Here is a 13,431-nt window from a genome sequence, read left to right on the forward strand (position 1 = left end):
GACAACGTAGGACCAGGCACATATATGCATCGGTCCAAGTTGCCATACCTCATTAGCACAACAAGATCAACACCGGATTCATAGAAGTAGTTAATTTAGTGGTGGTAGTATATAAAGAAAGGTTGTATAGAAGGATATAGTATAGGAAGGAAAAAAGTTATGAAGCAATTTTAATCTCAAGGTTTAAGGGAAGATAAAGAGTGTATACACCTACTCCATTGTGATCGATTCTGAGCCATGTCACCCACAGTCTCCAACCATTGGTTACGATAGTCACGCGGACCCCAACCAAGTAGTCTGCATCTACCAACATGGCTCAAACTAGAAGTTAGTGACTTCATGCACTGATGCCATGTTTTGGTTTGGCCGCCCCTAACTTTCTTCCAACCATCCCCTACACTAGTCAGCATAGCGAGTCGTGGTAATCGGTGTTCAGGCATACGTAACACGTGGCCCAACCATCTCAGTCGATGAAGATTCACAACCTCATCAACTGACTTACCATCATCATTCCCTAATGCCCTGTGTCTAACCTCACTATTACCCGGTGATCCCAGCAGATGCGAGCAATATTTCTAAGGCATCTGTGGTCAAATACTAGTAACTTACGAGTATCTTCTACTCTTAATGGCCATGTTTCGCAGCCGTAAAGTAGAACAGAACGAACTGATGCGCAGTATACTCGTCCCTTAATTGATGGACGGATATCTCGTCTTCGCCATAGGTGACGTAAGTTGGCAAAAGCCAAACGAGCTTTTTGAATCCGTGCTGAGATTTCGTCAGACACCAACCCATTAGGGCTGATCAGACTTCCAAGATAAGTGAAATTGTCCACGCGTTCGACTACTTCACTCCCTATCCTTAGTTCAGGTGTTGACGCAGGCCAGTCCTGGAGTAACAATTTACATTTGGATGGGGAGAAATGCATCCCAAACATCCTGGCATTATTACTCAGTTCTAACAGAAGACTCTGCATTTTTCCAGTGTCTTCACCAAACAGGACTATGTCATCTGCGTATTCTAAGTCGTTAAGTGAACCTCCTGGTAGAAGATCAATTCCTGTAAATTCAGTCGACGAGAGTGTTATTTCCAGCAACAGGTCTATAATGAAGTTAAACAAAAATGGGGATAGTGTAATAACTTTAAAATGTCTGGTTTAATGCCTAACATGTTTAACGTGAAAACCCACACGAACATTATTTACGCGTCAAGTAAGGCGGGATTATAACAATGAAGAACGATTTAGTATAGAGATATTTTAACAAGTCACATTAGCATGCATAGTAATAACATTTGGTTGATGGCTCAAGTTATAGACAGCATAAGCAATTTGTGTCAAGAAATGTAAGAATAATCAGTACTGTACAAAGTTTGATATTGGTATTATATTTGGTCTTAATTATAAAGTCGGTTGACATTTATGCCGGTATACTGCCCGTACGAGTTGATTCCCAGTTGCCTCTGCATTAGTAGGCTAACTGAAAGAACGAAAGTATGACCGTGAAGAAGAATCCCAACTAGTGTTTTAATTAGTTTGTTAAGTTAGATACGGTATATTTAGTTACGGGGAGATTTTCTCAACCTCATTAGTACTTAACCGTGATAGAATTTCGTAGTAGTACTACTAATACATATGAATGGTTATCAAAAATATTTTCAATACGTGGAAAGTTTTAAATATATGAATTTTGGACAGATAGCTAAGAGCGATTCGTTAAACATAAGAATATTCGTAAGAGACATGCTCTAGACTCAATGTTATTTATATTCACATCTACCGGCTGATGATGTACATAAGTTAGTTGCAAGTATCGAGTATCACATAAGTTAGTTGCAAATATAGTGATTAAGAATTGTTGAAACAGTTCAAGCCTATGTGCCATAGACGTAGGTGCTGTAATGCTTCACGATGCTTTCGGCTAAATAAATCTTTACGAGATGATAAACAGTGAGTGATGTTCATGTGATTATCAAGGAGAACATAAGTTGTAACCAAGAGGAGTACACCCCCAACTCATGTCCATGATAATGGTGAGGATACGACTAGTATTCTAACTTTACAATTAGCTACCAGTAGTACCTTCTATAATCGAAACCCTTTTGGCCAAACAGAAATCAGAAGTCAGACGAGAAGAGGTAGGAAAGATATATTTGATACGTTACCAATATATCGAGAGGAGTTCGTTCTTAGCTGACTATTGAAACGTAGGAGCTGTGTCCCATGCCGAGTTGCAACGTGATCTGGTACGGATGCATGACCGAAAGCCTTCAGTTAAACAAGTCCACTTAAACAACGTGGTTATCATCCAATGTCGAACACTAAGAAAGCTATTGATTTTGGGTAATTATTTACAGCTATAATGACTTGAACGTTAGTCAGTGCTGGAGTAAACTCGACAGAGATGTTTTCAATTTGCAGGAGATTTGCTTGACTGCTTATACTGATTATTGCACGCATGATTGTGTCTCTGAACCTCCATTTAGACGGACAAGGTTTCAAGATATTTACTGAATGAGCAACCAATAGAGAAATGATTTCGGACCTAGTATATCCTCTCTCTTTCTTCTCACTAGATCGGGATATCTTAGAGGACATAGCAGGCGAGTAGAAAAAAAGAACGAATAAAGTACTCGTGGCATACAAGTTTTCACACCGAGCCATCAATTATAGGAACCTGTTACCCTAAGCACTGGTATCTGCACCTACAGTTAACTCATTCAAGAAAAGACTAGACACTCACAGAGGCATACTTGAGAAAAAATAGTATAGGACGTAGGCCTTCTTTCCTTACTACACAAATCCGAATCTGAAAATTGAATATTGAATTGGCTCTTTGTCAATAAGACATTGAGCCAGGATCGTTAATATATTTACCCGGGGTCCGTACCTGCTTTGAATTCTGGAAGATCGTTGAGTGGTGTAGTATATTTCCTTAAGATGTGCAAGTCTTGTGCAGGATGCGTTCGTGTGCTGATGATTGTGTTCAACATCTTGTTTACAGTAAGTGCTTTTGTGGTGTATTATAACAAGTGATAAAACGTTTGTTCATATTGTTTAGAATCATTTAAAACTAGTAATTACTAGTTCGATCGTTAACGATCGAATGAAATCAGGACTTCTGTGACCACAAGGTTTCAGTTTGTAAACATACCCTATTTTGTGACATTCTAAACCCTTATAATCTATTCTGATCTCATTGTCTACTTTTTTTTAACTCATCGGGGACATCACATTGGATAAAAAGGTTTGGTGCTGGCGTTAATTATCTTGTCTGGATAAATCTCGTGGTTCTGGAGAATTCTTATTTAGAATACTTGCGGTTGCGTAATAGATTCTCTGTGCACATACTCGTAAAGATGCGTGGTACACCGGGAGTTTTACACCTACGTCCACTGATATAACTGAATGTTTTGGTGAGACTATAACTTAGGGTCACTTTGGGAGATGGTTATTTGGGTTTGAACATGTGTACCAACTTGCTAAGGCTAAAAGGGTTATCAAACTTGAGGAACTGTGATTAGCGTAAGGGACTATGTCACGAACTGACGTCAGCCATAATCCTCAAGTGCTATTTAGCCGTATGGAAAAATGGATTTGGATGAGGCATGAACCAAAGCAATCCAAGTATACTAGCTAGAAATTTTCATACTGTAAGGGTTAACTGTGTAGCAGCACATCTATGTACAACTGCACTTATGGTAAATAGTCAGGTTTCAACGTTGAGATTTCTACTGGCAAATTTATGCTTTCAAAAGTACTGAAGCGTATACCTAGCAATTTTGTTTTTCTGTTCTGGTCAGAAACTAGAAAGGATGAGCTACGAGAAAGACCCGTGTTCCGCCTGTTTGTTGGTGATAGTAACTTACCCTAACATTATGTTACGCTCGGAAAATTTGTACTCCGCAAATTAATTTTTCTCCCAACTTTCTTCGGTAGATAAGTAACCTAGTGAACTAGAGAGTCTGCTCAGATTTTCAGGAGCATAAGAATCTGGAGAGTAGCAAACTTGCAGAAATTGTTAAACAATATAGTTGAATTTTTTTTTAGCTTGAACATGTGTAATTCTTTTGTGTAAAATTAGTTCATGTAATTAACTTCATAGTAGACTTTCTGATATTTCTGTAGAGTCTGTATTATTGTACTGAATTTTTATTCTGCTTCCAGATCATAGGGATGATCGTTTTAGCCGCTGCTCTGTACTTTTACTTTTCAACATTCGGAGTTAGAGGTACTGATCAACACAATATATTGGCTTATACCTATATCGTTCTGGCTGCTATTGGGGCTCTGAGCTTTGTATTAGGAATATTAGGCTGTTGTGGTTCATATCACTATAGTCGATGTTTATTGGGCTTTTATTTTGCTCTGTTATTGGTTATTTTTGCCATCGAAATTGCTATTGGCGTAGCTGGGTTCGTTCATAGAGAACAAGTAAGTTTAAATTTGTATTTGACTATATATATTTTACAAAGAGTTCTAAACAATAATATGGATGTAGAGCTACAATGGCTCAGTTATTCGGTTTTCATTTATTAAACTGTAATCTTAATCTCGTGTAAATTTCAGTTTCAGTGCTGATGATTTTACTCAGCATCTTGCGCAAATGTGTTCACAGCATTGTAGTGGTGGTATACCTAATGATAGAAATGGCTTACTTATTTCTCTTGTTAAGCCGCATTCGGAGCTTTAGGGTAATGATATATTTTCTCTTTTGCAACAAGTTTTAGTTAAAAAAACTGTTGAGATTAACTTTGCTGGTGCACACTTTACGTCTGATCTTGAACGTTTTACAACCATCTGTTAAGTGGTTGTCTGATAACTTTAGCATTCAAAGTGTTATTTTATTTAAAACAATAATCGAAGCACTTGACTTTCAGTAAATACATCACTGATTCAAGCGCCATCCTGCGTACTTTGATTTGGATAGTCGAGTATTTTCACCAATAGTCATAAAGTTAGGAATTAGTGATCAAAGGAATAAAGTGATACGCTAATGATAACATGGTCGTCTTACAGTTTAACGAATCTGCCCCCAAATGCCCTGATACATCCGAAGGGGAATACGGAATGTGCATCTAGGAAAATTAAGAAACTAGGTTCAAACCAATTGTATACATGTAGTCCAGTCGCTAACATTCAGTAGCAGCACCATCTTGGTAATATGGACGTTCCACGCTGTGTTCGGGCTCATTGATGTCATCCTCTAGGAAGATCGAATTCGGTGGTTTGATCATCTGTTACGAATCCTATCCCAATGGCTTTCACATCTTGCGTTATTTGCCGACGCTAGGACTCAGATGGAAAAGTCAGTTTACGACATACAGTCATTCCCTCGTTTATTTCTGTACAGTATTTGTGCGTCGCATACTTTTTCGACATCTTGTACCAGGATGTGTGTTAAATAAGAAAGGGCTTCATCTCACTCCGATTGTGATCTGTTAAGTTAACTGACAGGTACCAAATGAGATTTGAATAACACTTCACTGTTCTACGGCTTCCACTTGTCCTTCGAACGACGTCCATATTTTACTGAAATATCCTATTAAGTACTTTAATGATAATACTAAATGTAATAAGTGAGTCTGTACGTAAATAAAGTTACATGAAATTTTAGCAAAAACAGTAATAATGTAAATAGCAGTTTCAAGAGTTTGCATTTTTGGTTAAGTCGGCCCTTACAACTTGTTTATTGTGTAATATATGGGTTAGATGTGGTATTGTAGAGTTTGTGCTTTTTCGTGTGAATGTATCATCTGCGTTTCGTTTTTCTAGAAGATATACAAGGATAATAAAGCGAATAGGGTACAGATTATACATCTGATAAAATAACACTCGAATGGCTTCCAAGATTTCAGCTGTCAGTCGACAAACATAATTACATCAAAAGATTCACAACGTACTTTACTATTTGGATTCAACACTCTCCAACACTGCAAAATCTCTGAAAAGTCTAGGAAGAAGTAGTTAAGGAAATCACAGATTAATAGATTATATATGTTGATAGTCATGTTATTAATTTATGCAACTGAACACAACATTGTATGGTATAGTTATTACACAGAAAATATTTCAAATTTATTCCTTTATGCTGCATTTTTGCTTTGTGCATTTTAACTCATCACTTTACTAGGCACGGGCAATTATCCACGAAACACTTAAAGAAGGTGTTGAAGATTGGAAAAATTCCAACAATGAAGTTCGATGGATGGATGCAATCCATGTTATGGTAAGATATTGCATATTTCTGTTTACTCCCATAACATTCAAGAATAAATTGCCATGGTATTGTTTTTACTTGTAAAAATGTGTTTCGACTCATAATTTCCCTAGTAATCACCACAACTACATGTGTGACTTGGTAGTCGTATGTTGTAACGCTGCTTCACCTACTTTACATCCCGAATGTTTTTGGATTGTTACTCAACGTGTTCAGAAAACTACATTTGATGTCGTTTTCACCAAACAGAACCATGTCATTTTTATACGCTAAGTCAGTCATTTAGTCTCATGTGGTAAATTAATCTCTGAAGTATTATTACTGAAAGTGTATATATATATATATATGACGAAAAAATAAAAAGGAGAAAGTTTCGCTCCAAGAAAGAATGTATTTCTCCCTATCTTTGAAATGTGTGGAACTCGAGTTGACCATAAGTTTCTTGGTAATGAAAGTGGTTCAATATTTTTAATCTGTTTAAACCCTTTTTCATGTTTACATGCTACGTACACATTAGCTTAAAGGAAAAAACTAGGTCTTTCTACAAATTGATCACAAAGACGTGTTTCATTTATTCAGGTGTTGACCACTGAAATTTAGATGTCTTAGTGTTTTGAATTGTACTGTTAAGTTGTACTTTTTTGTGTTTAATTTTAATACTTCATCAGCATCGAACAAAGTAAGTTCAAAGTAGATGAGTGTGATAAAAAGAAACAGGAATTAGATCTTAATTGACGATTGAATGAAGTCAATCTGAGACGATATAGGCTCGTGTGACGTTCTGCAGTTTACCTAGTATTTTTGCTATTTGAAAGGTAAGTGTATAGAATAGGAATTTGCGACTGAGCGATTATTAAAACAACTACGAAGAATTTTAGCCCATTGTAAATGAATGGTTTATAGAAAAGAACAATATAAATAAATACTTCACGCAATCAGTAAACCTGTTAAAGTCTTCAGGTCTTCCTGTCTGTAAATTAAATAAAACATCCATGTGCCTATAAAACATCCAACTTCTCAAGTCTCCATAAAGATCCAAGTTGTTTTTTAGGAGTTCCCACATTGCTTCTCGTTTGGGTTATGATTAGGGGTTTATGGATAGGTTTAATTTGCTTGTCATGCACAATCTATCTAGAAGAAATTGTCAGTTAATCATGTGCGATATAGAGCCCAGTACATATGTGCATCGGTTTCAAGTTACTATGTCACATTAACATATAAAATTATCAACAAAAGTCCCAGAGTTGTTAAAGTAATAACAGTATCAGTAGTACTATGAAAATTAGGTATAGACAGACGGAGAAATGTACGAGGAGATTTTGGGACTCAAGATGTAAGGGAAGATAAAGAGTGAATGCACCTAAGTTATTATGAATTATTCTAAGATAAAACCACCAGTGTTGTTGAAATTGAATTAATTTATTCACCAGATACTTGAATGTGAGGCATATTCAGTCTGAGGGCCAATAATACTACCCGGTTGCTCAAATCGAAGTAGACAGGGGGGTTTTAATCTGGAATTCAATGAATGAAAGTTAGACTCCTTAACTACTGCTTTCGATAATCTCACATCCCAACCATGTGGTCTGGTTGAGTGTTTTATACATTTAACACTCGTTTTCACTCTGACAACAAAATTAATTTTCGCTATAACTTTAAACACAAAAGTATTCCTGCTACTTGTGTTACACCATATAAGACAAAAGTCATTCATTTTTGAAATGTTGCCCAAAACTTAAAAGTTGTATTCCCAATTCACATTGTCTTGTTTCCTACACTACCATTTTATCATGTAAAGTTACCAAAAGAAGAGAAAGCACATTTCGCATAGTTCGTTACCTTTATGACTAACCAATCCACTTAAGCATTTGAGTGTGATTTTCTTTTTTAAAAAAATGTACATATCGAATTGTGTATGTTAAAAAAATATCAGAATATGTATATTTGTTTGAATTTCGCTGTCTAGTTTCAATGTTGCGGTTACAATGGACCTACAGACTATGGTATTGCTAAAGTCCCTTCTTGTTGTTTAAATGGTGAATGTACTATGGATTTTGCTTTGCTCAGTTTTCAAACGGTAAGTAAGCATTAGCTGTCTAGCTCCGTAAATTTCAGAATATTTCATTTATTTTTATAAATCCATACATTTTGTATCTATAAATGTGTCGAGCCCCCAAATGCCCTGGTACGGCCGAGAGTGGGGAGAGTCCGCTCTCCTTCTCGAAATACTCTCACATGGCCATGCGTATATAGCCTCTGCTAGGGAAGTCCTACTCATTGCCTTCTCTTGGCGGGGGTGTTGTTTACGAAATTGAGAGAACGAAAAGCGAATGTCCGGCGCTTTAACCGGGTTGGTGGGCACGGAAAGTCCACCTAGGGGAGTTGGAAAACCCTGATTCCAAACCAATGATGCACATGGGCTCCAGTATCCTGAAGGAACAACTGGCGTATGAATCAATCGTTGGTCACCGGCTACCATGGGACTGCATCTGCTCATGATACTCCACTGCCTTGTGGATCAGATCTTTAGGTCAAAGGCTCTGGGTGTGACCCCCTAAGAAAACCACCTGTTTCGCTTTGGGCACCTGGGCAGTATATCACAGCCCTCACACAAATCAAGTGAGATTTGTGAGGCACATATATATCTGGTGCCCCTTTGTACCAATATTTATGTGTTCAAATAAATAAATAAATAATGTGTCGATATGTAGAATGGCTTGACAGTATACATCATATACACATCTTAAACTGTGTATGTTAAACAGACAACTAATCTCAGGATATGTATGTTCATATATGCATCGACTTTGAACAGGCATTTGATTTTTCTTCGGTTTTCGTTCGTTTTCTGTAGAAAATCCACGCAAAATTTTCACTTGCCAATTTCCGTTTGTTTCATTTATGAAATCTTGAGTTTCCAAATAATAGCCATGAATGATTGACCTATTGATAATGCAACACATTTATTCTAATCAGTTTTCAGTTATTGTAGATAAAATACACCTCAGATATCGTGTACCTGTCTGAATAGGAAGTGTATCAAAGTTATCTCAGACTGCTCGTTGACGTGTTAGTTAATAGTGTCTAAGAATGGGCAAGTCCCCATTAAACCCTTGAATTTTTAACCATTGTTTAATCCTTCCCTTTTAATTGGTTTTTGATTGTGTTTGAAGTGACTTACCGACTAACATAGTCCACTTTCAGTTGATATACTACAAGAGTTGATACTTCATTTCGGATACTTGTGTCTAACCAACTGGGTATTCGTATCTGTGGTCCTCACATAAAACCAATGTGTGTCTGAAAGCCAAGTATACTTAAACTTGTACTGAGCGAATGAGTTACATTTTATTATCATTATTATTGATTCAGACTTTATTTACAACCAAATGATCTGTTCTTTTTTTTGTTTAATCTCTAGGGTTGTAAAGAAAGAATTGACAATATCATGCATAATTTCCTAATTATATGTATTTCGGTTATTACAATAGCCCTCATTGAGGTAAGTTTCATGTAAAAAAGCATGTATTTGTGTATATGGCTAGCGTAATAAGCCTCATAATAATATACTTTTTGTCATATCCCAATGAGTCGAAAAATGTACTTCTGATGTTTCGTGACTTGACGTAAGCCACTTCGTCAGAGTAAATAATTGTTTGCCATTGATACCTACAAACTCATGAATAATCGAATAAACAAGCGTTTTGCATCGATTGCTGAAAGTGTAACTAGTGTTTGGTTGACAGTATGATTAAGTTTTAATATAACAACAAGTAAATTAATAAATAGACTTTCCTTTACATTTAGTCATTCCCAAAAATGAGGCTTTAAAATGCCTGACTTAAGACATATTCCTTTCAATAATAGTCTCAGTTCTGTAAGTTTCCTTCCCTGAAAGCTGTACACTTTCATCAAGTTTGTAGTAGTTTTATTTTCTTCCTCGATAAAACTATGCAAAATTATATTCTTGCATTTTGAATAACTGATGTTTTCGACTAATTTTAGCGTATTCAGCCAAATGAGAAACAGATAATTCTATATCGTTTCAGAGTTCTGTATAGAATTTAGTGATTTGTGACTATGATAAGGTAATGCTGTATAAGAATAGTAACGATCACGTAAAACTGAAGGCATTATTATTATTACTACTACTGAATAGTTAATTATAACATCCAAGATAACCCGTTTGCGACAAAACTGTGTGATTAAGCACAAGTTCATATATACAGTTTTCCGTTATATTCCTTATTGTGTTGGTCATCATTAATGCTTATTGCCATCTCAAACCGAAGTGGACGAAATGAGGGTCTGAACTTGCCGCTTATGTTAACTTGGTAATGAGGGCTTCAATCGTTAGACGACTTCTCTACTGTTGTTAGCAAATAGTATTTAATGAGGTTGATAACTAAAATGGGAAGTGAAAAGTTAGGTTATAATCATATTAGAAATAGGATCATATGTAGTTTTCAACGTATTCCTTGTTAAATCTAGCTTAATCTTGTACATTACAAATCAACATAAGTTTGTTGGACGGTTTAAGAAGTTAGACCTGTCAGTCTAGTTGCCATATCCAGATTGTCCACATCGTAGAAAAACACTAATTTAGGGACCTAAAAATGAAACTGGACTATACGTGGTCTCTGGCATCCTTATTCAAGGTTATATCGAAGTACTTTTAATCTACTCTCTATCTGTCAATTTAAAAAGCCCATTTCATGTTTTCTTATTCGAGACATCGTGGCATTGTCTGGCTTAACTGGCATTGATGTTGCACTCAGCGCCACGGCTGAGGTAGTACCAACTGGTTCAATACCCTATTAGCAGTCGTTTGTTTGCTGCTAGATATGGAATTCCCACAAAAATGAGAAGAAACTCATGAAAAACGTCTTTTCACAACACATACCTACGCTCTTACAAATTGCAGCCCGGGTATAATCAAGGATGTGTTTTACTATTATCTAAATGATTTCAATAAAGTGAATTCGACAAAAGTACTGTTAGCAGGATATTTAAATGCTCAGGCCGGTCCTTTGAAGACAGAGAATATTAGCTTTGGTGGCCGATGGGGACTCGTCTGTCCCAGATCCGATGACATGACTGTCTCATGCAACTTTACTCGGATAATTTGTTTCTGGCCAGCATCAACTTCCGGCATAATTGTCCCAGATGTGATATCTGGCATCCCCCTCTTCAATTCAAGCTTGGATTCAGATTCGTCACTTCATGATCAGCTGCTGATGGCGTGGTTGTGTATAATCTTGTCCCTCCTTTTGGAATACCTGTCGGGACTTTGATCACCAACTAGTTTACGCCGATTATATTTTGAGTTTTGGTAGCCAGTAAACGTCTTTTTCTGAACGGCTTGATATAGTCAAGTCGGCTTCTATTACTGCCAAATATTAAGGGACAGCTTAGCTAGTCTGCTGCTCCGACAATACTGATCAGACCGTCGGATCTTCCGTGGCCGGTGGCGGCTGGTCCACCCAACATATCAGAGCTCTGCAGGAAACTCTGACTTCCGAAGCATCAAAAATCTTCAGACTCAGACAACTGAATGTCGACTTCTTTTAAAGATGACGGACTGGTGAGGGAACTGACTATTCTGTTTCGAAAAGTTTTGGAATTATAGGATGTCCCGACATCCTGGAATAAAGCAACAATCATCCCCCTTTTTGAGTGAGACTACGTCATCTGTGTAAGAAGTATGGGGGAATAGGTATCCTTTTGATTGCGTCCGAGATATATTCTTCTGTTTTACTTCCTGAATTGCCGAAACCCCGTAAAAGAATGATTCGTAAGGAGCAAGGTAGTTTTCTTCTGATTGTATGTGTACCAATCATATCTTTGACATCTTAAAACAAGGGCTTCAGTAGTGTGGATATGTTATATAAATGTCACATCTGAAACCTCCACATCGTGCTTCATTTTTCCACGCTGGAATTGAGTGGCCAACTAACGATCTGCTCGGCGGACCCTGATTAGTTGTCAGTGGTGGGAAAGCTGTACGTCCGAATTAGAAAACGATGGGTGTTAGCTCAAAAGGTATTCAACTAACTGCGTAAACATATAGGCCACGATGCACAATAGAATAGAGAATACCATAATTAATGAAAATATGGCATACAGGATGAAAATCAGAATACTAATCTCATGATTAAATTATCATATTTTAGGGATAAAATCAAGTTATACAGACAGTTTGTAGATTAGACGAATAAAGGAAACCCTTAACCCAACTGTTTATAATTCCAGATAAAAAACCAAGAGTAATAATAAGCCAAGATGGATGGTGGCTAGCAGTGAAATCCAGACACGCATTTTGTCCTACATCGGATTCGTCAGCTGAGTGTACCTGCATCCCAGAGTTGATGTTCACTCCGGGACTCGAACCCAGTACTGTTCGCTTCAAACGCCACCTCAAATTAAGGCGAAATGGGGGTAATCGGCACAGGACGCACATATATCAATAAGAGACTGATCAATTACAGTCCTTAACATCAGTTGGGAAGATGCAAACAACCAATACAAAAATTAATTAAGAATAATAATGTCTCAAAAGTAGATTGCCCAGTTTGTCATTTTCCTAATTATAACGGTTTGATTAACTAACTAACATCGACATCACGCTTGTTTTTTTTCTTCTTTTCATAATCTCCGTCTAGCTGATTGGTTTGATATTTGCAATGACTCTTTGTTGTGCTGTAAATGGGCGTGATCCAAATGCTTATTATCGTGCAGTACAAACAGCATAAGTTCGTTTTTTTTTTAAAGAAAACACTTGACCAACTTAACTTTTAAAAGTACAATTCTCCGATACGTTTCTCTCCACGAACTCATTCATTATGATTCTAATTCCAACTTTGTATTGTTCATCTCTCTTTTGGAAATAACAATGAATATTGTATGTGTATTTATATTCTTCTTGTTCATTTCTGGACATACATAGTTACAAGACTCATTCAATCATTTCATATGAGTTATCTTTTTTCCATAGTGTATCTAAGTGAAAGATTTTTTACATCTTTCTCCTTTTTTCACCGTCGAATGATCAATTTCATCTTCATACAATCTTTCATTAATCCTGTACCATACACAACGTAGTGGTACTCTGTGTATGTGTTTATGTTTATTCATGGTTACATCATCATTATCGTCGTGAGTTTTATTCTATATAAATAAGGAAGACTTCATGAATTACAAAAAAAATAGTAAG

General features: G+C 36.7%; 1 protein-coding gene across 1 annotated transcript; it reads left to right on the forward strand.

Annotated features, from left to right (window-relative positions):
- Positions 1 to 2,914: 2,914 nt before the first annotated feature.
- On the forward strand, positions 2,915 to 13,039 carry Smp_062980 (tetraspanin, putative). Its single transcript, XM_018790700.1, has 6 exons — positions 2,915 to 3,001; positions 4,166 to 4,432; positions 6,132 to 6,227; positions 8,185 to 8,295; positions 9,640 to 9,720; positions 12,881 to 13,039. The coding sequence occupies exons 1-6, from the start codon at positions 2,939 to 2,941 to the stop codon at positions 12,968 to 12,970; spliced, it is 708 nt and encodes a 235-aa protein (XP_018646094.1). The 5' UTR covers positions 2,915 to 2,938; the 3' UTR covers positions 12,971 to 13,039.
- The last annotated feature ends 392 nt before the right edge of the window (positions 13,040 to 13,431 follow it).

This window comes from Schistosoma mansoni (assembly GCF_000237925.1).
Source record: "Schistosoma mansoni, WGS project CABG00000000 data, supercontig 0041, strain Puerto Rico, whole genome shotgun sequence".
Taxonomy (NCBI): Eukaryota; Metazoa; Platyhelminthes; class Trematoda; order Strigeidida; family Schistosomatidae; genus Schistosoma; species Schistosoma mansoni.